The following is a 26,790-nucleotide window of genomic DNA, read 5'->3' as shown; positions in this document are numbered from 1 at the left end:
ATTTTATATTTTACAATGTATAATAAGTGATCCATATAATTCTTGTCTCTTCTTACAAAGTAAACAGAAAAAAAAGAGATATGGAAATGCAACTATACTTTTTGATCTGAAACAAGAACAATCTGAAAAAATGTCTTGGGGAGCCAAATTCAGCAGCCCCTCAGCAGGTGCTCTGCCATGGCTCTGTGCCAGGGGCCTGCTCAGTCTCAGAGAGGTTTGATCTTCCCCAGAGTGGCACTGAGGACATGGGCACAGTGGCTGTGCAGGATGACAGGACACGCTGCTGGCTCCGTGCAAGCTGGAATGCTCTCACCTGCTCTGAGCTGTCTTTGGAAGCTGCTGCACGCCAAACCAACGGGGCTGGAACAGTCAGCAATGACTTCAGGGTGGTTCTGTGTGTGTCATGACTCCCAGCTCCCCTACCACCTTTACTGAATCACCTCTGAATTTACCATCTTTCGACAGTGCTGCAGGAAGGATGGACTGCCTGTGCTTTTCTAACAAATCCCCCCTGTGTTACCCTAACTCATCTCAGCAGCCAGATCAGAGTAACACTGATGGCCTCTCAGGTCCTCTCTGGTCTCCTTGGCTAGGCAGAGAGCCCTGTGTGTAGTTCAGTCTCCAGACCTGCTGGGGCCTAAAGGGATCATCTCTCTCTCCACAAACATTTCCTCCTATCATTAAATAAAAAGGAATAAATAGAAAGGTTTGAATCCAGCCTTTTACTAAAGTAAGCAATGAGTGGCCTCCCCATGTTCCTAAGTGCTAAAGAAAACATTGTTCTTTTGCACACTTCCTGTTAAAACTGCCTGAATACAACTATTTTTGTTTGCTAATTCACATTTCTTTCTTTAGTTTTACCCAAATCATCATTATACTATTATAAATACTGATTTTTAATGGCAGGATGGGAGAGCAACACCAGAAAATTTGAGGCTGCCAAGTACAAAAGGAAAATAATATTCTTTGAACTGCTTGTTTTCTCTGCAGTTTGGAGCCACGTTCTTCTGGAAAAAACAGGATATTTGACACCTGTTGTTGTTGTATGAAAATGATAAAGTTAAAAAAAAACCTGGCTAGCTCAAGTTCATATATTTGCTGAGTTAATCTGTCACAACATGTTGAAAAAAAGTAGGAAAAAGAAAAAGTAGGAATGGGTAAAAATGTCTCTAATCTGTCAGGTCAGTCCTCAGCATTTCCCATCAGAGACTGCCATCAATGCAGTGTGCTCACATGCTGTAAAACAGCTATGAAAGTATCACTGCAGGGCTATGTTTCTCTAAGTCTTTTGCAACACCTACAGATAAAAACATCTCCTTCCCCACTATTTGGGAGCAAGGTCAAATTGGCTCTTACCCTCCTGTCTGACAGAAATTCTGCAAACTGCACTTGTTAAACACTGCCAGCAGAGATTGCAGACTGGCAGCTTGGAAAGCATAAGAGCATCTGTGACACACAGCAGACTCAGGGCTTTCACAGAAAGGTTTCAAAAACACTGAGTAGAAACTGTAAAACTTTAGCAAAATTAAAAAAAAATGTTCTCAATTTCTCAAAAAAGGAACTAGTGGAATACACTAGGTTAAAATCAACAATGACTACAGTAGCCTCAGTATGACTTCCAACAGAGACTGATTTGATAATGTAATATATATTGAATAGACAGCAAACCAAGCATGCACAGTCTGACTGACTGTCTCTAAAATGTAAACTCATTTTTTCCACAATGCCAAAACCCAGCAGCAAAGAAATTTACAAAGAAAATTTTAATGTCTCATTTCCATTTACTGACAGGATTCTCACTGTAGTATGAAATAACATATTTCAGCTGTGTGGACAGAATCTCATTTGGGAATCAGAGAGAGAAAAAAATGCCCTGGAAATCAATCAAAGCAAGATGGGGAGATAAGCAATATTCTGAGAGTCTTAAAAGTCAGATATAAGAGCTGAGTTTAACACAGCCAGAGTGCTAAGACAAACAAATCAGCACAGAATACCAAGACAGGAGGTGAACTGAATGGAGACAAAAAGACGGGAGAGAAGTCAGCCATAATCCCAGACTGAAATTACAGTGGAAAATTTATTTTGCTCTTCAGATTAACTCAGAGTTGTTTTCTTGGTTTGAGGGGAAAAGAAAAAAAAAAGAAAAGAAAAAGAAGGAAATATGAATGAAATACATAGAAAATAAATGAGAAAGACAGCAAGAAGAGGCAACTAGGAATTTGTGAGCACCCTTGGCCTGTCAGTGAAAGAGCATTACTAACTGGTAGCTTTTTTTCTGAATCTATATATTGACATACCAATACACTGCTCAAGCTTTAACTTGCACAGAGACAAAATTATATAGCAGTACTTATCCTTGGTACTTCATCTTCAAAGAGCACAGCACAACAGCAACACTGAACAGCAGGTGGTAACATTTTCAGGTAAACATTTGGCAAATGGAATGGATGGCAACAGTTTGAGGGTGTAGGTAGAGAAATAACATAACTTTCTCCCCAAAACCAGTCAGCATCAGAAAATTACACACAACAGATCATAAGCAACATGAAAAGGTTTAAATTGCAATTTCATTGAAGAATTCAGGAACTAAAACTCTGTTAAAAAAGAAATTAATCAGGCTTGCACAGCCATGGAAGTACAGAGCTCCATCTTAATGCTCCCCAAAATACAGGGCAGACTTGAATATATGTTGACGAGTCTAAAGAGCAACAACATTCCTTCCCCCATTATTTAAAGCAGCCTGCCTGAGAAAGTTTTGTAGACCAGTGATCTTTTTGCCAAGAATCGCCATGTTTTGTGGTATTACAGACTCTTTAGTAGTCCACAGAAGACACAGGATTCTTCAAGAACAAGGAAGAAGAATATTAATGTAAGCTGTCACTGAAGTGGGCATGAAGAAGTAAAAAAATTTTAGGGCGTAATTAACTAGTGGTGATAGTATATAACCTCTTAATGAAAAAAAACAATCCTATGATCTCAAATTGTTCATAGCATACTGCCTTAAAAGACCTTGGGAACAGAAAGCAGCTAAGATTCCAACAGTTGAAAGGCAGCATCATTAATCTGATGATGCACATAATGAATTCTTAGATTTTAGACACCACCATGAAACAAGCCTTCCTCTGATCATCAGTCCCCTGAAAGAAAACTGATTTCTAGTTATAACTAGAAGTATGCAAATAAATAAAACCCCTAAACACCTGTTGTACAGATGAGCACTGTTGTATTTGACTTACAAACATACTATAACAGAAGAAAAGCTTTTGCTATTTTTTTCTACCCAGTCATAATTAAGACAGGTTTGGAACAAGGCACAGTAAGGCGAGCTGGGGGCTCAGAACAGCGTGTGCTGCTGGTTCAGGCTGTCCTGAGGAAGCACAATGCCTCCATCTCAGGGCTGGGATGAATGCAGCTATGGAAGTCCTGTCACTTGAGCTCAAATCTTTAATCCATAACAGTTTTTTGACATTAAATGCAATTATGTTATGGAGAGAGATCATCTCAGAAATACGATGAGGCAGTCCCTGGGTGGTTTAAAACCCACCAGACTTCTCAATTCAGGAAGGTCAAACAGCAATTTGCAATTTGCAAATAAGTAATTTCCTTTTCTGAGATTTCTACTACTTAAATGTAATTTAAAACCAGCTGTAAGTAGTAAACTGATAAATAGGAAATGTCAGCAACAAATATGATACAAAGAGAATTTATTCAAACACACATCAAAAGAACTTTAAACTAGAAAGACAGGTAACAACAACAACCAAATTTTAAGAATTGATACCTTAAGTATAGCTCTTAAATATTTACTTGCATTGTAAATAAATTTCTTAAATTAAAAAAAATAAATTATTATTATGAATGTTTTGAAAATTATGCTAAGTGCCCCAATAAAAACACTGAAGCCTAACTTTGAGTAGTTTTTTCCCCCCTAAAATTTACCCTGCATTCAAAATGAAAGACTACACATAGACAAGAGAGCACAATTCAACTAAGAATTTATTTTTCAAGAAATATATTTTAAATAATTCTTACAGCTTCTAGACAAGATTTTTTCAGCTAGGTTTCCATTCCATGTACAGGGAAATAATCCACTGTTTGAACCAAGATTTCAATAGTTTGAAATAAGACAACTTTGAGGGCAGGCCTGTGTCAGTAAAACATCAAGTATAATGTCTGAGTATTTGTGAAATCCACAACTTAGGTAATAGGAACCTGTGACAAGATCCATCTGGGAAGACTGACTTCTCTGAACATCTTAATTTTCATGTATTCATACATTTTAATATGAAATGTGAAAGCCTCATTATTCTAATTCCTAGCAGAATCATAATTTAGAATATTCTACCCTGAGCTACAAAATGAAAATAAAGAATAAGACCTGCTTGGAAAAACCTGACTGTAGTCACACTACTGATGGCCTGACAGCTGATATAAAACATCCCAAACCAAGCAAAAATCCAGACTCATGCTTTTAAAACTATTTTAAGTACTAAGTTAATTTTAAGGCCATTTCTACTGGTATATATTAAGTAAGAAAAGTAGGTCTAAAGTTGATCTCAACTGAAGAAAGAGCTGCAGCCAAGTTAAGATACCTGCCCCACTTACAGATAAACCATGATAAAAGACAGAAGCAGATTCCTTTTATGGATGCCCAGAAGTGACAGAAAGGAGCAAGTGGCAGTGAGTGGAGGATGGAGAGGAGGTGAGTGGCACAGCTACTGAAAGAAAGTGTGGAACTCCTGCTTAAATTTAATTTGTGGTAAGGAACCAATAGAGCTGAAAGCAGATATAAGTCAGGTGAGTTTCTGCTGCTGAAAAGACAAATCAAATAGTAAAGAAAGATTGAAACCAAGCAACAGAATACAGAAAAGGACACACTGCCTCCATAAATAATGAAGTTTCTCACTAAAGGTTTACATCCTCTTGACACAGCAAGAGATACTATTATCTGTCCTCCAAAGAAATTGAAGAATAATCTAAACAGCCTTTACTGATGTCTGGAACATGAGAGGAATCAGCATCAAAAAATGGTCCTCTTTCAGTTATGAAAAAATGCAAAGAAACAAAAATTGCCTGACCTGTCCCACAAGAACAGAATGTACAATTTGCCATGAATATGGCAGCAGAAACTGCAACTTGTCTAGAGTTATAAATCATCCAGAGCTGTTGGCCCAAAAGCACGGAGATAGGAAGATGAAATCTGTTTAAGTATCTTGATCTTGGAAAAGACATATCTCTACACTGTAGGGAAAAACTAAATTACCTGGTCTTCAATACGAAAAAAAATGGATTAAAAATCTGGTATGGCTTTTTACAAAAGACTTTTCGTACCTGGGTTTGAAGAAATCTGTGACAGAAGCTGACTGACGTTTTGTACGTGGTATTAAAAATCTCTTGGCAGGTGTATGGACCAGACAGAATGGACCAGCCAAAGTACACAATGAGAAACATGCAGTAAAAAATCAAAACAGGAATAAAACTGGGCTGCACTCATCTTCTACAGAATGTCCTTTGGCACTCACAAACACACAGCTTGGCATAAAAGGAAAGCTGACGCATGAGCTGAGAATCAGTTACAGTTTGGTACTGAAGGAGAGCAAAGTATGAAGGCAGGATGCAGAGAAATGTGGAATAAAGAGTGTGCAATGGCCTGGCTGGTCTGAACCGTGGCTCAGCCACGGGTCTGAATAAAGAGGAGCAGCAGCAGTGCTGTGAAATGAACAGCAGCTCAGCAGGAGCCCAGGGCAGGGCAGGCACTGCTGGGACAGAGGCACAGGCAGCTGCCTTGGAGCACCAATGGCAGAGGTGCAATTCTCACTACAGGAGCAGAGCTGATGTGCACTGACTTGACATCCCAATTGGACTCATCACCCTCCTTGAAGAAGAGTGCCTACTTCTACAAAAAGGTACAAAACTGCAGGGAAAACATATCTAATCTGATTTATTAAGTGAGTAATTAATAAAAAAAGTTCATCACTGAGAATGAAATATAAAGTGAGCATTTAGATGAGAAAACAAGTCAGTCTGCTGAAAGCTGGCAATCCAACAATGGGAAAAAAAGAAATAACAGATGAAGGAGACATGAAAATTGTAGTTTTCATAGATGGTTTCAAGATGATACCTCATGCATTGAAAGGAGATGATGGAGAGAGATGTGTCTCAAGAACAGCATTATTTTATAAAGTTACACTGCAACCAATCAAAACATTGAGTCCTAACCTGGTTAGGAGTGTGGAGTATGTATTAATTATAACTCAGTTACAATAATTTTAATCTTTCATTTAACTAGCAATGAAATAAGATTTACTTTTCTCACTTTTTATAAAGCTCTATTAAAAAAATCCTTGTGAGCAATAAAGTAAAAAATTCTAAGTAACTTCCCAATTGTCATCTCAATCAAGGTTCTACTTGCAGTTTTTCAAAGAAGTGATTTTCTCTTAAAATCATACCTTAGAAAGGTTCACAGGGAGCTCATATCCCTGTATAAAAATAACTAATAATAAAAATCTTTAAATAATTATGAAGTAAACATGGCTAATGAGGACTCCATAAACTTGCTTTATCCAGATCACACACCCCAAACCACCACCATCATGTTTGAGGTGACACTGAGCACAGGAAGAAGCAGGACACTGCCCCGAGTGCCAGCAAGGGCAAACCCACCAAGCTGAGATGCTCTAGTGGGGTGTGCATGGCAACACTGGCAAAATGCTGCTCTTAAAATATTAAACTTCTCATATTCAGCAATTTCCTTTCAGATATATCCATCTAATTAGTTTTTGATAATTGTAAAAATATCTGTCTTAATTAGAACCTGAAGGTTGTCAACAGCTTTCAGAAACACACAGCATTCTCAGCGACACCCAAGATTCACGGACATTTTAGAGAGCCTTTCTTTTCCGTTGACCACAGAAAACATTGGAGAGGAAAAGGTTTTTGATAATGAAATACTGTCCTTAAAATATGGCAAAATTACAATTTCTATTAAATTAATATCCAGTTACCAAATAACAAAAACATTTCTATGAGTATCAAATGCTGTTTAAACAATATCTTTAAGGCACAACTGTACAATTATAGCAAAATGAAAGGACACTGCAAGCAAAAGGATGAACAGTGAATAAAAGTAGCATTATATTTGGCTTAAATTCTGAAAATTATTTCAAACCATCAAGGGTCCGATTAAAACTATCCTTTGAGGAGTGAAAGATGAATTAGGAAAGGAAAATCTACCCAAGAATACATGCAAACAACAACCCAGTCATGTCACACCATTTTAAATTTCCTCCCTCGACTCTGGAACCAGAATCTACACTTTTTGAATGTAATTAACTGAAGATTCCAGTATAAAACACTTTACAAAGATGTGGTGAAAACAGAAAAGCAGCACTAGCTTTAGCATATCAACAATAGAGAAATGCAAACTAAGGCACAATACAGAAGTCTCTATGAATTACAGCATCTCTCTTGAACTATTTTCAACACCAAAATGTGGAATTGTCTCAGCAAAATTAATCTGCTCTGGTCATGGTCAGACTACATAAATACTTAATTTACAGGTTACCTCTTCACAGGCTCTGTTGATTTACTTCCCTCCTTTTCTGTCTAACAACAACAGAAGCTCTGCTTTAAGGCCATGAACTCTCAACAGAAGAGAGAATTTTAAAAAGGATATGTACTTGTCAGATTTTCAAAAGCTCTGTGCAGGCCTTGGAAAGCTGCTATTTTCTCTTCTAGTAAAAGGCTTTCAAAGAAAGACAGGCTATAGTCTATGTTTATTTAGTATTACCACTCCCTAAAGAAAGCTGAAAAATCTAGCCATTTCCTCAGGACCAAGGACAAATAGGAAAATATGACCATGAGTTTCTCAGTTTTTGAAGAGGTAAAATTAAAAACAGACAGCAAAACAATACTGAATAAAATGATGAAAAAAGCACCTCAGCTTAGGTATAAAACTGGGTATATAAATCCTAAACAAAGCCTTAATGATCATGGCATTAAGCTGCAGAAAACTGCGTATCCTAGCAGGTAAAGAAATGTGAAGACCTCAGAGCCAAGTTCTTTTAAAAAGTCCATTATTCAAAGAAGCAAGAGTAAAAATCCTTAGCTCAGAACCCTCAAAAGAAGATGAGTAACAGCATACTCTAAGGCAATATGCAAATAACCACAGTTTAAAACTGAACAGCACCCAAAACCTACATACCCCACACTAGATCACATGATGTGAGAAAAAGAAAAGGAAAGAAGAGTATGTAGTTTGGCAAGTAGAATTCCAGAGTGTAAAACAAAATGGAGCAGTAGACTGTGGCATGGGAGCAGCTGCTGTTCCATCATGGGGAATGAGGCAGAGACCATTAAGTTCATTAAATGAGTAAGGATTTACTACACATGTATAGTCATCTATATATGAAGTGTACCTTTCTGCTTTTACACTTCTGCATTAAAAATGGCCCACTTACTCTGAACAGTCATTCATCTCATATTCTTCTTATTTCTCTATTAATGCTCTTGCTTTGGTTTATGTCTGCCTGTGAAAATGTAACTTCTTGTCTGGAAACTACAGGTATGAAAATTTGTATCTGCTTACTCTGCATCACAGGTGAAATTTATTTTAGAGCCAAGTAATCTTCTGATGAAAAGCATTTGTGAAAAGAGCCTTCTTAAAATCAAAAGATTTAATAACTGTTACACTATGTCTTCTCTGCATTTTTCCTAACCCAATATTTTATATTTGTCACTCATTAGGGGTGTAGAGTGTGGTCCTTCATGAAAGCTGAACAACCTGCTAAAGCCAATCTTGTTTGTCACCAGGTCTTTCACAGTAGAAGGGAAGTGATCCCTATTTGTAGCTTTATTATGACTAGAATGCACTACCATGAGACAAATAAGCAACAAGACTGGAATATTAAAGCCATTCTAACACAGACGTGTAAAAAAGAATTAACAAAATTTTCCCTTACAATTTTTTTGTGAACTTATAGCAATGGAAGTTAAGTTTAAGAAAATGTTTGTCTGTAATATTAATACAGATGTTATTTTATGTGCACAATGAAAAGACCAACTAGACTCACAACACCAAAGTTTTCATAGTTATGATTCTTCACTCTTGCACCCAACTTTGAAATGACCACAAAAATTAGCAACTTTTCTTTTCAAGTACTGCACAAACTTGATTTCATTAAGGTAGAATACAAAAATGACATTCAAACATAATAAAAAATTAAAATTGAAAAGTCATATTCTCTGCTGACAAATTCAATAGATCTGTTCTAAAACTCCAGATTACTTGAAAAAAAGTGAAAATATAAGTCCAAAATTAAAAAGTTCATGTTAGATGAAAATATCCTAGCTTTAAGTGACAGAAATTGATTTTTAAAAGGTTTTGTATGCAAACTCCCACCCTGATATGAAGGCTAAGAGCATAGGTCTGTGATGTCAGCTGTGCCTGCTACTGTAGAAGGTTCACAGTTTCTTTTCCACCTGTATGAAGTCCACACCCTCTGAAGCAGATTTTAAAAATATTCAGTACATTGTAAGATTGTAAAATGGAGTATTTCACATGTCCCAGTTTTATTGTTGGATTAATAGTTTTTTGTATTTTAGCTTGGCTTTCTTGAAACCTTTTGCCCAAGTCCAAAGCATGTTAATGTGACCTTCAGTGTTACAAATAAACTACTCTTGTGAAAAGAAAAATGCTTTCCTAAAAACATGCTTATGTAATTTTCTTTGCACAATGGAGAATAACAGCATTTCAGTGTTGCTAAAAAAATTAAAATTGTCAGAAGATGAATTTAGAGTAAAGGGGAACTGCCCCTCACCACATCAAATGCATTGTGGAAGCAACAGTTCAGAAGAATAAACAAACCTCAAATGGACCCATGTATCTACCAGCCACCTTATCTTGAATACAACAGGCAATGAGAAAAAGCAATTAACTCTTTTCTGTTGCTGCAATGAGTGCATGGCCAGTTCTGGTTGTTGGACACTACCTTGAGCTGTAAGAATTCAATTGTTTATTCCTGCTTGCACATGCTAATGAAAACCAAGCGTACATAAAAAAATTGGCAACAACATTCTGCCCACCTGCCACAATGTTTCACAATAAAACAGCATCACAACATCTCTCTCTTTAAGAACATTTGGTAAGACCCCAAGATCCGCAAAAGTTTAAGAAAAACTTCAAATACTGACCATAAATGTGTCTACAGCAACATTTCAACATGACAACAGAACAATGATATAGTTTATGATACCACATAAACAAAAATACAATCCAAAGAACATATAAACGAAACATGATGTTTTCATGTGCATTTAACTCCCAGATGCAGGAATTTTGTTTGAAGTCACATGCATGCACAGCTAGAAATCATGTTGCTTCTTTTCAGGGAGTAGCTACATTAGACTAAAAATGTTTCTATGATTTCCTTGGCTGGTGCAGGGAGTACACAATGTTGAATCAACACAGCAAAACAAGACATCCTTCCAATATCAGACAATCCTCTGATAGTGCAATAGTACCCCTAAGAAAGATCTGGGGGTTACAAGTGTGGAGACAATTCCAGAATCATCATTCTTTGTCTTTTAACATTTCTTTTATCAATGAATTTCCGATCATAGCTTTTCTGAAGACAATGACTGATATGAGAAACCATGAGTAAAAGGGAAAATAACAAAAACTGTAAATGAAGTAATGTAAAATATCAAAATAGTTATCAGATTTCCTGAAAATCCAAAACTAAAGGATGAAAGTTATCAGGTAGATAAAATTGAGTCCCAATTAAAACTAACATGAGACCGTATCACAGTAATAGGTCTTGCATTACCATAGAAACAAAACATTTACAGATAAATATAATTGGAATGTAACATTTTCTCAATGAGTTACAAGTATGAGAGAGCTCTTTCTTCATTTGTAATATAGAAATGGATATGTTCTATCCTTTCCTAATTTTTTTTTTACAGCAATTTTGTGTCAAAGTTTGAACTTCTTAAAAACAAGTTATTTATGCTGAGCTTGGCCCCAGATCAATGAATTAAAATACAAAAGAGTAGTCCATAGATAAAAAAATGCTGTACTTTGGAAAAAGCAGAGTTACACTGAATGAGCTTAATATGAAGAATTCTATATATCACATGAAGCACAAAAGAAATAAAGCATACAAGAGCCATTATATTGTTTATATTACAACTTAAATTAACCTTTCCATTTATTATCAGAGATACTTTTCTAAAAGACAGAATACAAAGGAGGACCTAAAATTTTGACATGATATTTTGAATAAGGTTTTTATATTTGGCCAATATATCAGATTAGCTAATACAACAGTGCTTCTACAAAGGCAGTAACTTAAATCACATTGCAGGAGTTGTGTTTTCACACATTAGTAATTTTGTTGAAATAAGACTTCTGTTTAAGGATATCTCTTCACCCAACAGAAGAAATAATTACACAAATGTGCCCTCTTTCTAAGTAATATAATGGCCTTTTTGAGATCACCATTGTATTAGAATGTATTTATAAATACCTATCTTTAAAAAATGATTTAATTTCACACTAGCCTAAAAAGATTCCAAGCCAAAGTATTTAGCTTAACAACCGTATATAGTACTTGTGAATAATAATTTTACATTTTAAATTGTTGTGTAAGGATTCAACGTGCAAAACCCTTAGAGTCAGCAGGTTTCATTTGGCATGGAAAGGATTCTAAAATAAGTCTCTGAATAATTTCCAGAAATACAAAATACTATCTTTTACTGTAAAATTACAAAACTATTACAGATTTGTAACAGAAATAATTCAATGAGAATTTTTTAAAACCAGCTACATGCTAATGCACTGAATTTATGTTTCACTTTATAGTTTACTACTCCTCACACTATGAGAAACTACACAATGGAATGAAATTGTGTTCCTTTTAAAGTTAACAGCCAGTTGTGACTGACTTCAGAATGCCAGAACTTGACCTCTTGTCTGTCTAAACTATACTGCTTAGCTTATCAGAGCTGAAAGAATGGTGCAAAACATTATAAACATTTTAAAATTGCACTTTCTGGATTATTCTGATGTTATGCAATGTTTGATTTCATGATTTTTCTGAAATTAAAATGAGCAACATGCAATAAACAAAAAAGTGCTTAGTTGTTTGACTTCTCCAATTCTTTATGATTTCAATTTTAAGATGAAGTGGGGAACAAGAACTTACCTACTTGGTACTTTGGGTAATAAGGTGCCATTTGTCCACTACTGCATGATTGTCTCTTATGCCTTTTTCTTAAATTTGTATCAGTGGTCTCCCATTGTGGACTTTTCCTTTTGTTTATTCTAGTAAGACCTTCAGAACTACCAGCAGGATTATCGTCCTGGTTTACACCACTACTTAATTTTCTGCTGTGAAACTGGCCATCCAGCTTTTCAATCACTTTAGAAGAACTAGATCCTTTAGATGCTTCCACTTCATTTTCTTGTTTCTTTAATGTATTTTGTTTTGTAGAATGGGACCTTAAAAGAGGATGTCTTTTTTCTTCCATATAGGCCTGAGTGCTTTTACTGTCAACAGCTTCAGGAGAATAAATGACATTATTTAACTTAAATGAATTGTGCTGCTCAATATGGTTGATTTTTCTCAGAAATATCCTACAGTCTTTAAAGGTTTTGGCTTTCCAAGTATTTTGAAACAGTTTATCTTGGCTTTGTTCTTTTCTAACATTTTGCTGGCAACGAATTGTTCCATTTGCCTCTGAATGTGACTTAAGTATATTTGCTAAACCAGGATGTGGGTTAAAGTCAGACGATCCCATCATCTGTTGAACAAATGCATCTCTGGTTTCATTTTCAGTTGGCAAGAGGCTATTCTGAGACTCTACCAAAGTCTGAGTGGGCTGGATTTCTACCGTATTTTTCTCCTGCAGCTTGGGTGTTTCATCATTGGTTTCCCCACTTGTACTCTTAAACAATTGGCTTTGGCAAAATAACTGCAGATTTTTCTTTTTTGATTTCCAGCCCCCAGGAGCCTGATTATAGAGCTTTTTTGTTTGTCCCCACCTATCACGCTGCAACTTCTTAAATTCATTTCTTTTTAATCTGGCTAAAGTGAAATTACTTTTCATGCTTAAGACTGGAGACCTCACCATGTTATGTAATATTTGCAATTTCCCTGCTGGTTTTGAAGGGGAGGATAGTGCAAACTTTTTAAAGTGCTTTCTGAAAGGGCAAGTGCTAGGATCAGATTGTTTAGTTTCCATCTTTAGCTCTTTAGTACTAACTACTTCTATGGGACTGCGAGCATTTGCCTTTCTCACAAGAGAGAGAGACTGTGTTTCTGTAGTTTGCATAAACCAGGTGCAGAGTTCATTCATATTACACTTTTTCTGGAAAAGCATTTTTATAGGTGATGTTTCAAGTCCTACAAGGCAGGAGTCTAAAGGGTCTGACATTTCAGTATTACAGTCTCGTTCAATGGGATCCCTTTTTTCACGTACACATTTGTCAAACTCACTTCCCCCCACTCTCAACCAGGTATTAGTCATCTGTTCAAATCTGTTGTTTAGTTCTTCCAACAAGGTGTCACTTGAAGTGGAAGTAGGCCACCACCTGAGAGAGGGATTTGACGAAAAAATGGGATCTGATGATACCTCATTAATGGGCCCTAATCCACCATCCTTAAGATCCTTTTTAGCATTTCCTGGATTTCTCTGTTCTGAGGTATCTCTGGATGCTGGGCACTGATTTGATTGTGTAAGTTTTTCTTTCCGCTCTTTAGCTTTTTTCAAATGGAGTTTGTAAGATTTATGTAGTAAGGCACTTCTACAAGTAAATGCACTAGAAGATGCTAATGAATGCAAAAAATGCAGTGAAGGTTTTCTGTCTCTAGCAGAATGTCTCGATGGAATTTCACGTTTTCTTGACACTGTTGTAGTAACATTGTGTGATCCATCCTCTCTAGAATCTTTCTGTATGTTCTTTACTTGACCCATATTATTGCACAGTTGATTTTTTCTTTCCTGTGGTATGTTTTTTTCTAACACATTCTGCTGTTGCAAAGGAGGCAAACCATTGCTGATGCTCACTTTTCTTTCCTGAGGTGAAAGCCTACTGACAGTCACTGATATGCCGGAAATTTTTACTTTTGCTGGCCTGCCAGGTTTTCGAACAGTGGTTAATGGTTTCTTAATCTGCCGTATGACATTGCTGCAAGGATGTGGTGATGCCAGATTGCCCTTGATAGGCCTGACGTAGTCATAACCAGAGACCTCCTTTTCAGTAGAAGGATTCTGGAAGGCTTTTACTGTTTCAGTCAAAGCATTTCCAGTTTCTGCATTGTGCCTTGCTTTGCTGGCGTCATTGGCAAAATTAGAATCAATATGTTGTGTGGGCAGAATGCTGATGAGATTTAGGTTACCTTCAGAAACGTGTCTCTTAGTTCTTCTTGACCTTCCAAAAACAACTGTCACAGTAATATTTTTGTTGCTGTTAACGTCTTCCATTGCTGCTGCATCAGACTTGAGGCTTTTACCACCACAGCTAAGTTCAGGTCTAGGTTTTGTGCTTCCACTCATGTCTACTTTTGGTTTAGGAGGCCGTCCAATGGGTCTCTTAACCTGCTTAACTACTTGAGGACCTATTTTCTTTGGTCTACCAGGTTTTCTTTTAAAAACTAATTCACTGCTACTGCTTGATTTCTCTACAACCTCATCATTTTTTTTTGAGTCATTTATGTTAATTTGACCAACCGGACAAGAACTTGTAACAGCTTCTGCATAAACACAACCTGACCGCTCCTGAGTATCACTTTCACTGCAATCACAACCATTGACACAGACTGCATGAGAAAGGTCACCTGCGGCTTGTTTATCCAACAAAGCGTTTGTGTGCCCTTGAAACAAACAAAGATCTGTGCTTCCCTTAGAAGATGCAGCTGCAGATGTCAATGTGTATTTGACTCCTTCATGACTGTTAACTTCTGAGACAAACATAAGCTTAATAGGACTAGAGTAGTTTAAGGGAGGTGGGATCTCCCCAGCTTCAGAAGTAACATGCAAGTCGCCATTACTGGAAGCTGACCTGCTTGAATTAAAGGTCAGAGATTTCAAAAGGCCGTCATTAATTTCTTGATCTATAACAGTTTCTTGGGTGTTTGATGCAACGCAAATTGCTTTGATTTTACTGCTGCTTGGCACATGTGAATGTGGAAGGAGGCTTTGTCCTGTGCATCCCATTTCGCTCAGAGTGAAAGGTAAGCCCCTTCTAGTAGCTGGGTTCATAACCTGTTCATAAGCATTATCTTTTAATTTTTGGCTTATTTTGTAACTATCCAACAATGAGTTGCTAGTTTTTCTGGATAAGTTTATTGTATCTTCTAAACGCTCCACAACAACTTGCAGATTTGCGTCTCTCACAATTTTGCTTATATTTATGTCACTGCACCCTTCAGCATGAAGATTTTTATTTATTCTCATTTTTTCCAAACTTTTCAAGGACTTTTTTGTGCTGGATGACTTTCTAAACATGATATTGTTTGTTACATACACAGAGTACCACCCAGGAGGCACAATGTTACGTTTAGTTCTACCCAAGATTTCATTACTCTCATCCTCCAAACGAATCTGACCAGTCTCTTTTAAGGTTGCACAATCTCCTTGTATATTTGGGAGTTTTGCCTGGCTAGCTGCAATAGCACTATTTTCTGAGAGAACTAAAAAGCTGGAGCTGGTCTGAAAATCAGTAAGAGGTAGATTGAAAGACTCTGTTTGGTGTACTGGAAAGCACATTGGTTTGGTTTGGCAATTCACACATGGATTATTTTCAAGATGTTGCAAAGTCTCATCTTCTATCACAGCAAAACTATGTCTTTTATTTGGATGCATTTTATCAATTTTTTTTGTAGATTTCTTTGCATTTCTCTCAGAAATTGACTTTTTTCTTACAAGAGTTTCATCAAGGCTTGCAAGCTCCCTCTTGATTTGCAAAGACTGTCGTCGAATGACTGGTGAATCAGGAGAATTATATGTTGCAAATAAAGTTTCCTGACGCTTGCGAAATCTTGTCTGAATAATTTTATTTTCCACTTGTTTATCATGTTGGCGAAGTAATTCCATAAAGCTGTAATCACTTGCCTTAGCATTATGCAAAAGAGAAGTTATGAAGTCTCCTAATTTGACATCATTTTCTGGTGCCCTGTCACTGCTAGAAAGTTTTACAAGATTTGTTGCTAGATCTGTAGTGTCTATTGATTTCAACTTCTCATTAATGCGGTCCATTAAATCTTGAAAAATGGCAGAATGTTCACCTTTCTCAGAGTTCATATAACCATCATTGCTTTCCTGGTCTGCTGATCCCAGTGCTCCATCTGAATAATCAATCTCTTTTCCTTTGCATGTTTTACCCTCATACGCAAACTCTCCCTCGCTTCCTTCAGCTGGCAAGAGGGATGGAGGCTGGTTGATGGATATTTCAAGCTTGTTGTTGTTGTCTAAAGTTGGAAAGTCCATAACCATTCCTTCTGACAATTCAAATTCTTTACTGTGTACAGGTGATAGTGGAGGTGGCGATGGACTGCGGGATCTGTTTGAATTTTTAATGCTGTTTAAGAGGTCACAGTCCTTAGCTGAATATGTACATGCTGCTGCTTTCACAGAATGCCTGTTATAATTTTGCAACTGGTCAGCACAATACTTAGGAGAACTACATGCTTTGTTCACCATTGTCTTAATACATCCAATTGCTACAGCTTGGCATGACAAAGAATGGAAATCTTTAATACAAACAGACAGAGGTGGTAAACAAGTGTTTGGCCTTTGATTTTGTAAACAGCACCTTTTTGTCAGCATGTGTCCATTGCAACTGCAAAATGGAACGGGAACATCCTCTTCAGTAAGGGAACTGGGAGTTTCAGAGTGGACCAAATGTGTTTGCTTGCAACTGCAAACTATAGGAACATTTTCATCCTGTAATAGGAATTTTAACATAGCCAAAGTCTGTTGCCAGTGATATGAACAAAAAGACTCCAAAACTTTGTTTAATGTTGATTTTCCTTTTTCCAAATTAGCTGTTTCCTCTGAATTTGCATCAGCTGTTGAGCTTGAACTGAAAATGAAAACAAATCAAAACAAAATATAAATTACAGTAAAACACCATCTCTAATGTTTGTTATAATGGTTAAACTCAAGCCTAAAAACCTGAGTTTACAAAACAGTTCTATTTGCAGTATTCAATCATACTTGCAAGTGTCACTAGCAATGATGTGCATCTTATCAGTGATAGCACTAAACTACCAATAAGAAAAATAATAATGAAAAAATTAAAGGAAAAAGAATAATTTGAAATACAGCTTCTTGAACCTAACTGTAATTAAAACAATGTTAACTTTCTGGTATTTCAAACTATCTTAACTATTAATGAAAGAAAACCTCACCAAGAACCTGGTAAGCTTGGTATTACTCTCATTTCACTAACTGGGGCACAGAGAAGGTAAATGAGTGAGGTTCAAGGTTGTGGCAGAGGAAAAGAATGGATCCATCTCTCCTGAATCCCACTCTTTGATATTTAAATACTCAAGTGTACTGAGTGCTCTTCAGGATACACTTAAAGATATTTCTAAAGACATTTTTATACCTGCATTTAAAGAACACTTAACAAGCTAACAGAAAATGGAAAAACAGCCTAGCAGTCTTTGCAGGTAAAATTTTCCCTTTCAGTTTTAAAAAAAAATTGCAGTGGTGCATCACAAGCTCTTAATTGCAATATATTAAACACACATGTGTGTGCACACACACAAAGATTCCTTAAACAGAAAAAAAGATAATCATGACTGGAATAAGTAATTTCTGAGATAAAAGCTAATATCCTTTAAATATCCTTAAAACAGGGTAGGCCTATATCAAAGAACTGCTGAGCAGCTGTTCTCAAATGTATTAACAAAAAAAAAAACAACTTTATAAAATACTACTTTAACTATTTATTCAATTTCTTATAAATTATTAAAACTAATGTCACTACTTACCTAATCAATCATTTATACTGAAAAGCTGAACATTTTCCATGGTAGAAATTAATACAGGTATTTCTTCAATTAAATACAAAATCCTTTTGCTGGATAGCAACTATCAAAGATAGTTAACACCTAGTTCAAATGTTTTACTGAAACCAATTGCATGAGCATAAAATGTTGGAAGAATTCTGTTTTAGAAAAGTATGTATAGTTTAAACATATCACCAAACTCTGAACATGACACTAACTTTGTTCCCTGCTATATCCCCTGTAATTTTTTTGTATTTAAGCCTATACTTCCAAAATTTTTCATTTTGATTTTTTTACAACTATATTGATCAATGAACAAACATATTTAAAATTTAATGTGCTGTATTTAAATATAGTTACCTATTCATTAAATCATACCCAAAATTATAAGCATCAATAATAACTTTTAGCTTCAAGTTTCTTATTGGAAGTTATTACACGCCAGCTTGTGTTTTTACTGCCCTAGACAGATTTTAAAGTTAAGAGCTTAAAACCAGCCAACTGTGCATAATAATTCTTCATGTTTTTTTCCTTCTCCTGTAATATTCCATATGAAATGGTATACATTCAGAATCAGGCACCTAGATTATACTAACTCATAAAGGCATAAGATAATTGTGATGGTATTAGTTGAAGCTGCGATAATATTTAATCTGAAATGATTAAGTCTTAAAAATAAAAAAACCCAAAACCTCTTTGCAGTTGCAATCTAAATTAAAACCTGCATTATTCAAGGGAATGTCAGTGTCAGGATTTGACTCTTTTTGAAATGCCACTACACTGAGAAAAGTCTGTTCCAACAAATTCAGGAGTCACAAGGTATCAAAATCACTACACTTGTAAAAAGAAAGTTTATTCTAATAGTACAATTAAGGATAAAAGTAATTGCCCTCCCCATCACCATGATTATAATTAATGTTTTGAAAGGCCAGATTAAAAAAATCAACATGCTGCTAGGTCTTCATCTTCCATATTCTGTTTGTAAACCAGAGTAAATTTGTTAAGTACTAATTTGCTAAAAAGATAGCTATAGCACAATATTTTTTCAGACTGAATTTTTAAACTAGAACCTTTCCATCTGTCTAGAGTTGCAAGGTGTGTCTATAGCTTCACTGGAGAGCTTTAACTATAGAGGACCTGTATCTGTAACTGCTATTTAAAGTCTGTTCACTGGTGAAAGAAACTTCTGGAGCCTTACAACCTTCTCAAAGGGAGCGACCAAATGATCCACAGGCCTCAAAATTGTTTTGAATTTGCTATGCGGAGACCAATTTATTGTATAAAGCAATATCTTGATTATCACACATTCTTATAAAACAATTTTCCTGATTATCCACCCTCGTGTGACATCTATCATCTGCTTTCCCTTAACATGAGTTAGTTTCTAAGGCTGACAGACAAAAGACAACTCTCATCTATTCTACTGCAATAGTACCACAGTCCAAACGATCTCCTGAGTTTGTACACACACATGGAGCCCTTACTCAGCCACCACTTGGGAGCAGAGTTTACTACACAAACAAATTCAAGCATTAAAGCAACACTTTTTCCTTGAAGTGTCTCCCTGCAGAGACGTCAATATGTTTAAACACACTAATTTTTCAATACAAGTATGGAATTATACTTCAGTTTCCTGTAATACCTTCCTATAGCTCTTTAAATTTGTGTTGTCACACTGCAGTTTAGCCTATCCTCAGGATAGAAGACCTAAGCAATAATTTCACAGAAGGAAGACCTATCACTCTGACAAACTGCACACTTCCTGCAAACCACACACAGAGAGATGGCTGGAGAGAGCGGGCAGGAAACTGAGAGGTGGGAGGATCAATATGCACTGCTACCCTGGTACCCCCTGGATCGCTCCAGACCAAGGTGAAGCATGGAACGATATTTCCCTGCGGGCACATAGGGGCAGTTAGTAACATGGAGTGGGGATTGCCTAGAGTCCAAAAATGGCACAAAGGCAACAACGTGATAAGGTTAATTCCCAGACTTTCAGTGTATTATTTTACATATAAAGAAGTAAAATTTGGCCTCCTCCACAAAAACTGTCAGGAAGAGCTCTATCAGAGGACTCCCAAAAAGGGTCCTTCCCCGGTCGTCTCAGCCAGAGAGAAGATTGATCACTCCAGCAAGAACTGTACAGACTGGGAACAGGAACAAAACTGGAACAGAACAGAGTTTCAAGTACTCATACAAACAGAATGGAACTACTATAGAAATACAAATCTGTCTTACAGAAATGTTTCTTTTCTGACTTTATTAAGTAAATAAGTACCTCAAAAAAGCGATATACTATTTGCAATTTTTAGCTGCTAACTAAAGGGGGTGTTAGAAAATTAATTTTCTGATTTTATTCTCATTAGTAATTAATCAATTCTGAGAAAGAAAACATCCTTCCTTAAAGCTACTATTTCTGATAAAATTCTCACAGCAAATTAGTCATTATGAGCTTGATTTGTACAGTTGTTGGTCTTATGCCACTGCTAATCAACTTGTGCCTCAAGAATAAGTCAAATAAGTCAGTGTACAGGTTTTTGTTTCTTTCTTTTTTTTACTGAATGAGCAAATCAATCACACATCAGTGTTGTAAATTTATGTGCAAAAGCATTGAAGTGCTTTACTACAAATTACAACGTAGAAACACGTTAACTAAACAATTAAATTCATACAATCAGATTTAGGAATATAACAACACAAAGAAGAAACAGAATTACAGTACATTTACAACACAAGACAAATACATGGAATTCATTAGAAAATATTGTAATAAATAATTCATGAATTATAGTGCAATTGATTTATGCATAAATATAACTAATTGCCTAAAAATCAGTTGTTAACAAAAATCTGTCAAAAATCAAGGCAGCCACAGAGTTTTACTAAATTACTGCGACAATGGAAATACTGCAATTAAAAAACAAATACAAGTATTTGTACTGTAAACAACTAAAAAAATCAGTCTCACTAAAGTTAATATACAATTTAATATAAAATTGTCATTAGCTACCAGAAATGGTTTAAACAACTTTACTGAGCAGTAGTTCTAAAAACAGAGGCACTGTTTTTTAATATAAAATACTTGAGAAACATTCAAATAAGTAGAAAGCATGTAGGGCTTGCTTTCGCCTTCATTTAAAATTCTGCTGAAACAGGAATTTTCAGAAATTGTCAATTACTAAGTAGTGACTGGTAACTGAATTTATAAAACAGTTCAAAATGTATAATTTAAATGACATTAATGAAATACATAGGGGTTTGGGGAGGAGAATTTACACATTTCCCTGCCTTTCCTTAGTCGTGTAATTAAAACGTTAGCCTAATAATTAGAAACAAATAATTCTGTTCTTTAAACACTTACAGGTTGAGTATCATCTATAAACTATCAAAAAATATTTTAATTACTATTTCTGACCAAAAAATAAATACAAGTACTAAAATGTTGAAAATTAATTATAATATTACATACAAAACTACTGAGTACTGTTAAGTCAATAGTAAAATGATCCCTGATTTATGAATCCTGTTAAATTTTTGGTCAGGTCATCTTTTAAATGATATAAAAAGAGTACTGTCACTTGCCTTCAATATAAAGATCTGACTCAAAGTTCTAACAATGTCTGAGGAGTAGAAAACATCAGTGTGGTACAAATATTAGGCAATGCATTGAAGCCCCAGATTTTTGCAAGTAAAACTGTATAAATACAGATGTTGAAACTTTTAATGCAGTTTTTTTAGCTGCATTTTTCAGTGGGGATATATTCACAAATTAATCCTTCTGGCCCTCACAAAATATGGCTTAATTCTTTTAAAATGAAAGATGACCCTGACATCGGCTGTTCTGCGAACTCCTTATCAGGTACAGTTCTGCTTAAAATCATAGAATCACAGATTAAGCTGAGTTGGAAGGGACCCACCAGGATCACTGAGTCCAACTCCTGACCCTGCACAGGACACCCCAAGAATCATCATGTGCCTGAGAGATTCATTCTGTAATATGCAAGTAAACCTTAATGACTGAAGAAGATTCAGTATAGATCTGAGAGACCAAAGAACTGAGATACTGGTTGTGCAGTTTCAGAGGATTATTCTGTTTTAAAGTGGATGTTGTCATTTTTCAGTAGTGTTAATAGGTATGGGCTGGATTTTGCCACCAGTATTGCAGTATGCTCTCCACTGAATTTAATGGCAAGTCTATCTATAAATGACATTACCTGATGTTGCCCATATGCATCTAATGTCCCAATTAATTTCTACAATTAACCCGTACACACGCAAATTTAAGTGGGGGAAAAAATGTGTGCATGTGCACCATGTGTATAAAAGTTGGAGAGTCTTTTTTATGTCAAATTAGATACATAGAGAAAAAATTACATGTTGAGAGGAAAAGGGCATTGATGTTCAGTAGTGAATGTATGAAGCAAGCCCCCGTTTATATATAGACATATAATTTTGATATTACATAAAAAAAATTAAGTGTGATAAAAAGTCCAATGTGAATACTTTGAAATTCATGTAAAAACTGCAATAAGAAGGTAATTGGTCTCCCTTAAATTCTATTAAAAGTTACCTATTTAAAATGAACTGTCTAACTTCTAACTACCAAATTTATAAAGAATTTATATTATTGAAAGTTCAAAACAGCTTCACTGTTTCATATTTGTATTTCTATCAAGACCCTGAACTGCAAATTTGGTTATTAGCAAGATGATCATGTAACTTGGTATTCATTTTGATAAACTGAAAATGTTTTGAAATGTCACAGCAGCAAATATATTACAGTTACAGTGAGGTTTTTCAATAGGAGTGTGACACAATCCTTAAATAAATTTTAAGTAGTCATAACATCAACTAACCAGCACGTTTAAACAAAAAAACAAACCCAAACCATTCTCAAGCTCATTCTGTGCACATTATGAACATGCTCTAAGTTGCATTCCAACTTTCTTTTTAAACCTTACAAGTTACCTTAACTGTCAAACTAAAAAGGAAAATTATGTTAAAAGTTTAAATTATTTTATGCTCTTAGTATTCCATCTTATTTCATATTTAATAATTCTATAACTACAGTAATTTCTCAGATTTCATAAGTGTACACTTTGTAAACACCAATTTCTTTCTAAACCAACAACAAAATTTCCTTAAAATGATAAAAAATGCAGTTTATGCCTGCTAAACACACATTTTTGTAATGAAATGCTTTTCTTACTTGTATTGGATATTTAAATAACGAACTTTTTTTCTTTCACAGAATGTACTATATCCTACTAATACTTCACAAATCCACTTCCTTGTGAGGAACTATATATTTTTTTTAATCCCTTGCTGTGTATAATCTGAGTTACTTACAATTTATTGCAAGTATTCTGTGAACTGTAAAAGTCTGCTAACCCTTGGTTGTGTATTTCCATAATAAGATGGATAATTGAATGGGTAAAGTGGTTCTCCACCAATTAAAAATTATGCTTCACATGACAAATACTTGTTTTCCCAAAACATCTTTATGCTAGTGACTACTAAATAAAACCTGAATCTTTTCACCTATTTATACATGGATTATATTAAATACACACTATCAGAATTAAGTGAGCAACTCTATAATTCTGTCCACAGTGAAAACCCTGAATAAAACTATTTTTCAAAAGGCATGTATGTGGTTTTTGAACTGTATAACTTCATGTCTTCTGTCAGAGTGAGCATATGTGTTTCTCACATAGTGTGTGTATACAGACATACATACACACACACAAAACAATTTGCTAACAATTATTCTACACAGGCTTGCTACTATTTTTGCAGCTGCCAGTCCCTGAATCTGTCATATTAAATAAGCCAGTATCTGGTAAACGGAGTTTCTTCTTCGGTGGAGTCTTCAATGTTCCAGATCTTTCTTTTACTTTATATTCTAAAGTGCTGTGAGGTACCCCATAAATTCCTTGTGCTTTGGAAACACTCATTTTCCCACTCATTACCATTGCAATTGCTTCTTCCATTATTTCATGGTCATACTGCCGATAGCGGCCACGTTTTTTCCTTGGTTGCTTATTATCTTTACGATCCAAACTATCTTCTGTATTTTCTGAGGTTCCATCTACTGTCCCATTCTTAGCATTAAGACACAAAGGAGAGAGGTCCCCATGCAGAAAGTAGGAGTCAACACTTGAGTGAGTTACAGGTCCAGAACATTCAATTTTGTTCTGTTTAGGGAGGATATTTTTCAATTTTTGAAGAGCTGATCCTTCTAAGACTGAGGAGGTTTTAGAAACGTGGTACATAACATCCAGAAGACCAGCAGTATCAGACTGTGGTTTGGACACAGAACTTATTCTTAGCTGAGGAATTTTTAATTGTACAGTGGGACTTGAAGTTTCATATTGTAGATTTTCACTTTTTTCTTTAAACTGAGTGACCATTCTCTGTAGAGTTAACTGGTGGAGGTAACTGGAAGCTGTTGGGAATTTTAATTCTGAGGTTTCAAGTAGACTGAGTTTACTTTTTTCTGTGCGCTCTGCTTGAGCTCTTGCCCACAAGGCTACTTTTTGTAGGACTGCACAAGTTTCTTTACTGTCTTTAAATGAATAACTATCATTGAAATCTCGAGTTTTATTTTTAAAAGGTGCAGGCTTTCCTGCTGGTAAGGCTTCTAAGTGGAGAAGTAAAGTTTTTTGAGGTATGCCATAAAGTATGCCTGCTTTATTTATGTCCAGTGCTCCAGACTGAATGTCTTTCAAAGCTTTTGAGAGCAAACCATCTGCAAACTCAGCACTTCTTTCCACATAGTCCTCTCTGTTTCTGTGTAGTCTCCTGGATGGATGGAATGAAACGATGGTAAACTGATGTATGAGAGACTCTCACACAGCTATGGAAGGGAAGGGTCCACTCCTTTATTATACTCCTTGCTTCGGTAACATCACTGCTTCTGATACTTTTTAGCCTTTGAGATGTGGTAGTTAAATGATTATCCTAGCAAAATGTTACAGTTCTGGTAGGACAGTGTGTCAAAAATCATACCGTGGCTTCTACAGCAGCCCTTCCAAGAACTTTATATCCTAGCTCAGTATTTAGTAATACTCTCATGTGCTTGCTATATTCCCTTGTTCACATGCTTGCAGAGCAACACTGTTATAATTTTAATTATACAATTAACGTTCTGTTAAATACCCAAATCCTGAAGGAGTTTTTGTTAGTAGAAACGTGACGTTACCGCTAAACAAGTAATAAAAGAGTCAACCCCCTTATAGAAAATTTGCAGCAATAGGTACATAACTACACACAAACATCCCAGACTTACACAAAACTAGGCTTTCTACAACAAGAAGATAAAGTGCTGTAGTTAACAATCAAGTCCATTTTTCGCAAAATAAGACAAAATTTTAAAAACTTCTACTCACTATTTACAGCTCACTAATTACAAAGCCATCCATTTTCAAAGTTTTTCATATCAGCAAATTAATAAAATGCACTTTTACATCATTTAACAAATGCTGCTACTGTAGTCCTATTTGTAATAAGTTATTTGTAAGACGTACAGGTGACAAAAAGGGTCCTGCTATGGCTAGTGGATGGGAGGATGCCAAGATCATAAAATCCAACAAAACAAAGAAATTCACTAATTTTGTGGTAGCTTTCAGCAGATGCAATAACATTTTCCTTGCTGAATAAAGAAATTTAACCATTTGCCACCACACACCATAGTCAGAACCATGATGTAAATATAAGTATGATGACTAAGAGCTCTCTCTCACGCGCTTGCTCTCTCTCTATTAAGGAATATTATAGATAATAGTCATTTAACTTGTTCATGTTAGTTGAAGAAGATTTTGCGTCTAATTATTAACATGGTCATTTTTGTCCAAAATTGAAGTTCCCTAAATAAATTCTAAAAGAATTATTTGAATTTTCTTCTACTAGTCTCTTACTTCTACTGTGTTATGTAATCAATTTTCATGTAATTTTTAGTAACATGAACTAAAGTTTGGTGATTGTTCTGATAACTTTTCTTTAAACAGAAAAAAAAGGAAAAAAGACAAATGAAACATATGATATATACATAGACACACACTTATGAGTGACAAAAATTCTTCTGAAAGCAAAATAGGAACCACATGTGTGTGCCAGTATATACAGGTATGTTATGAACATAAAGCCTGGCCAAAGAAGAGAAACCTGGATTGTCTTTTTGATAAGCCAAAGAGAGTCCTAAACATTGCTTACCCAGACACTGAGTTTTCAGAACACAAGGGATCATATTTTGGTTCTTCCAACCTTGCGCTTTTCTTTGTAGAGAGATCTAGCACTCCATCCCCTGCAAAGAACGAGTAGTGATGACAACAGTGGTTTTAAGGAAGATCTCAGAGATTTTGTCAGCAAATGTATTTTCACCTATGGCATAATTTTCTAGCGTGCTACTTTATCTTGTAAAATTTCTGACACCTTATTCCATTAACAGTATCAGCCATCAGCAAATGATTTTATATATTTGATTTGTCACCAAACTTTTATAAACTTGAGAAAAAATAAAAAGTAAACCCATTCAGAAATAACAAAATTTAAATGAACCTGTATTAACCAAACATGAATGCTTTCCTAAAAATTACGTGTCTATACTGCACTTTTTACTTTTAAGGCAACCAAAACAATGCACTTGATATTACAATTATTATTCATATTTACATACTGTAAACAAACACACAATTCTGATGCTGAAGTTAAACTTGACATAACTAAATCCTAGGCTTACAGGATTATTCAAGCTAATAAGGATCTCAAG

The 26,790-nt window shown here is 35.5% G+C and overlaps 1 protein-coding gene across 16 annotated transcripts in view; it reads right to left on the bottom strand.

Moving 5' to 3' along the window:
- The window catches only part of LCORL (ligand dependent nuclear receptor corepressor like), a 117,053-nt gene that overhangs the window by 4,722 nt on the left and 85,541 nt on the right, over window positions 1-26,790 (bottom strand). For 6 of the 16 annotated variants that reach the window (XR_010361442.1, XM_064418545.1, XM_064418543.1 and 3 more), the window contains 2 exons: window positions 26,235-26,325; window positions 12,207-17,086 (listed from right to left, as the gene is read on the bottom strand). Coding sequence is in view for 12 of the 16 variants with exons in the window: in XM_064418545.1 (XP_064274615.1) it covers window positions 12,207-17,086; window positions 26,235-26,325 (4,971 nt within the window). In the remaining 4 variants the exon portion in view is untranslated. Of the gene's footprint in view, window positions 1-12,206; window positions 17,087-20,548; window positions 24,825-26,234; window positions 26,326-26,790 lie in introns of those variants that run through there. The other 10 variants (XR_010361443.1, XM_064418550.1, XM_064418551.1 and 7 more) reach the window with 5 other exon arrangements.

Source organism: Passer domesticus, chromosome 4, assembly GCF_036417665.1.
Source record: "Passer domesticus isolate bPasDom1 chromosome 4, bPasDom1.hap1, whole genome shotgun sequence".
In the NCBI taxonomy this organism is placed as follows: Eukaryota; Metazoa; Chordata; class Aves; order Passeriformes; family Passeridae; genus Passer; species Passer domesticus.
Note: the sequence above shows the minus strand (reverse complement) of the source record. Positions and strands in the feature narration are given on the sequence as shown.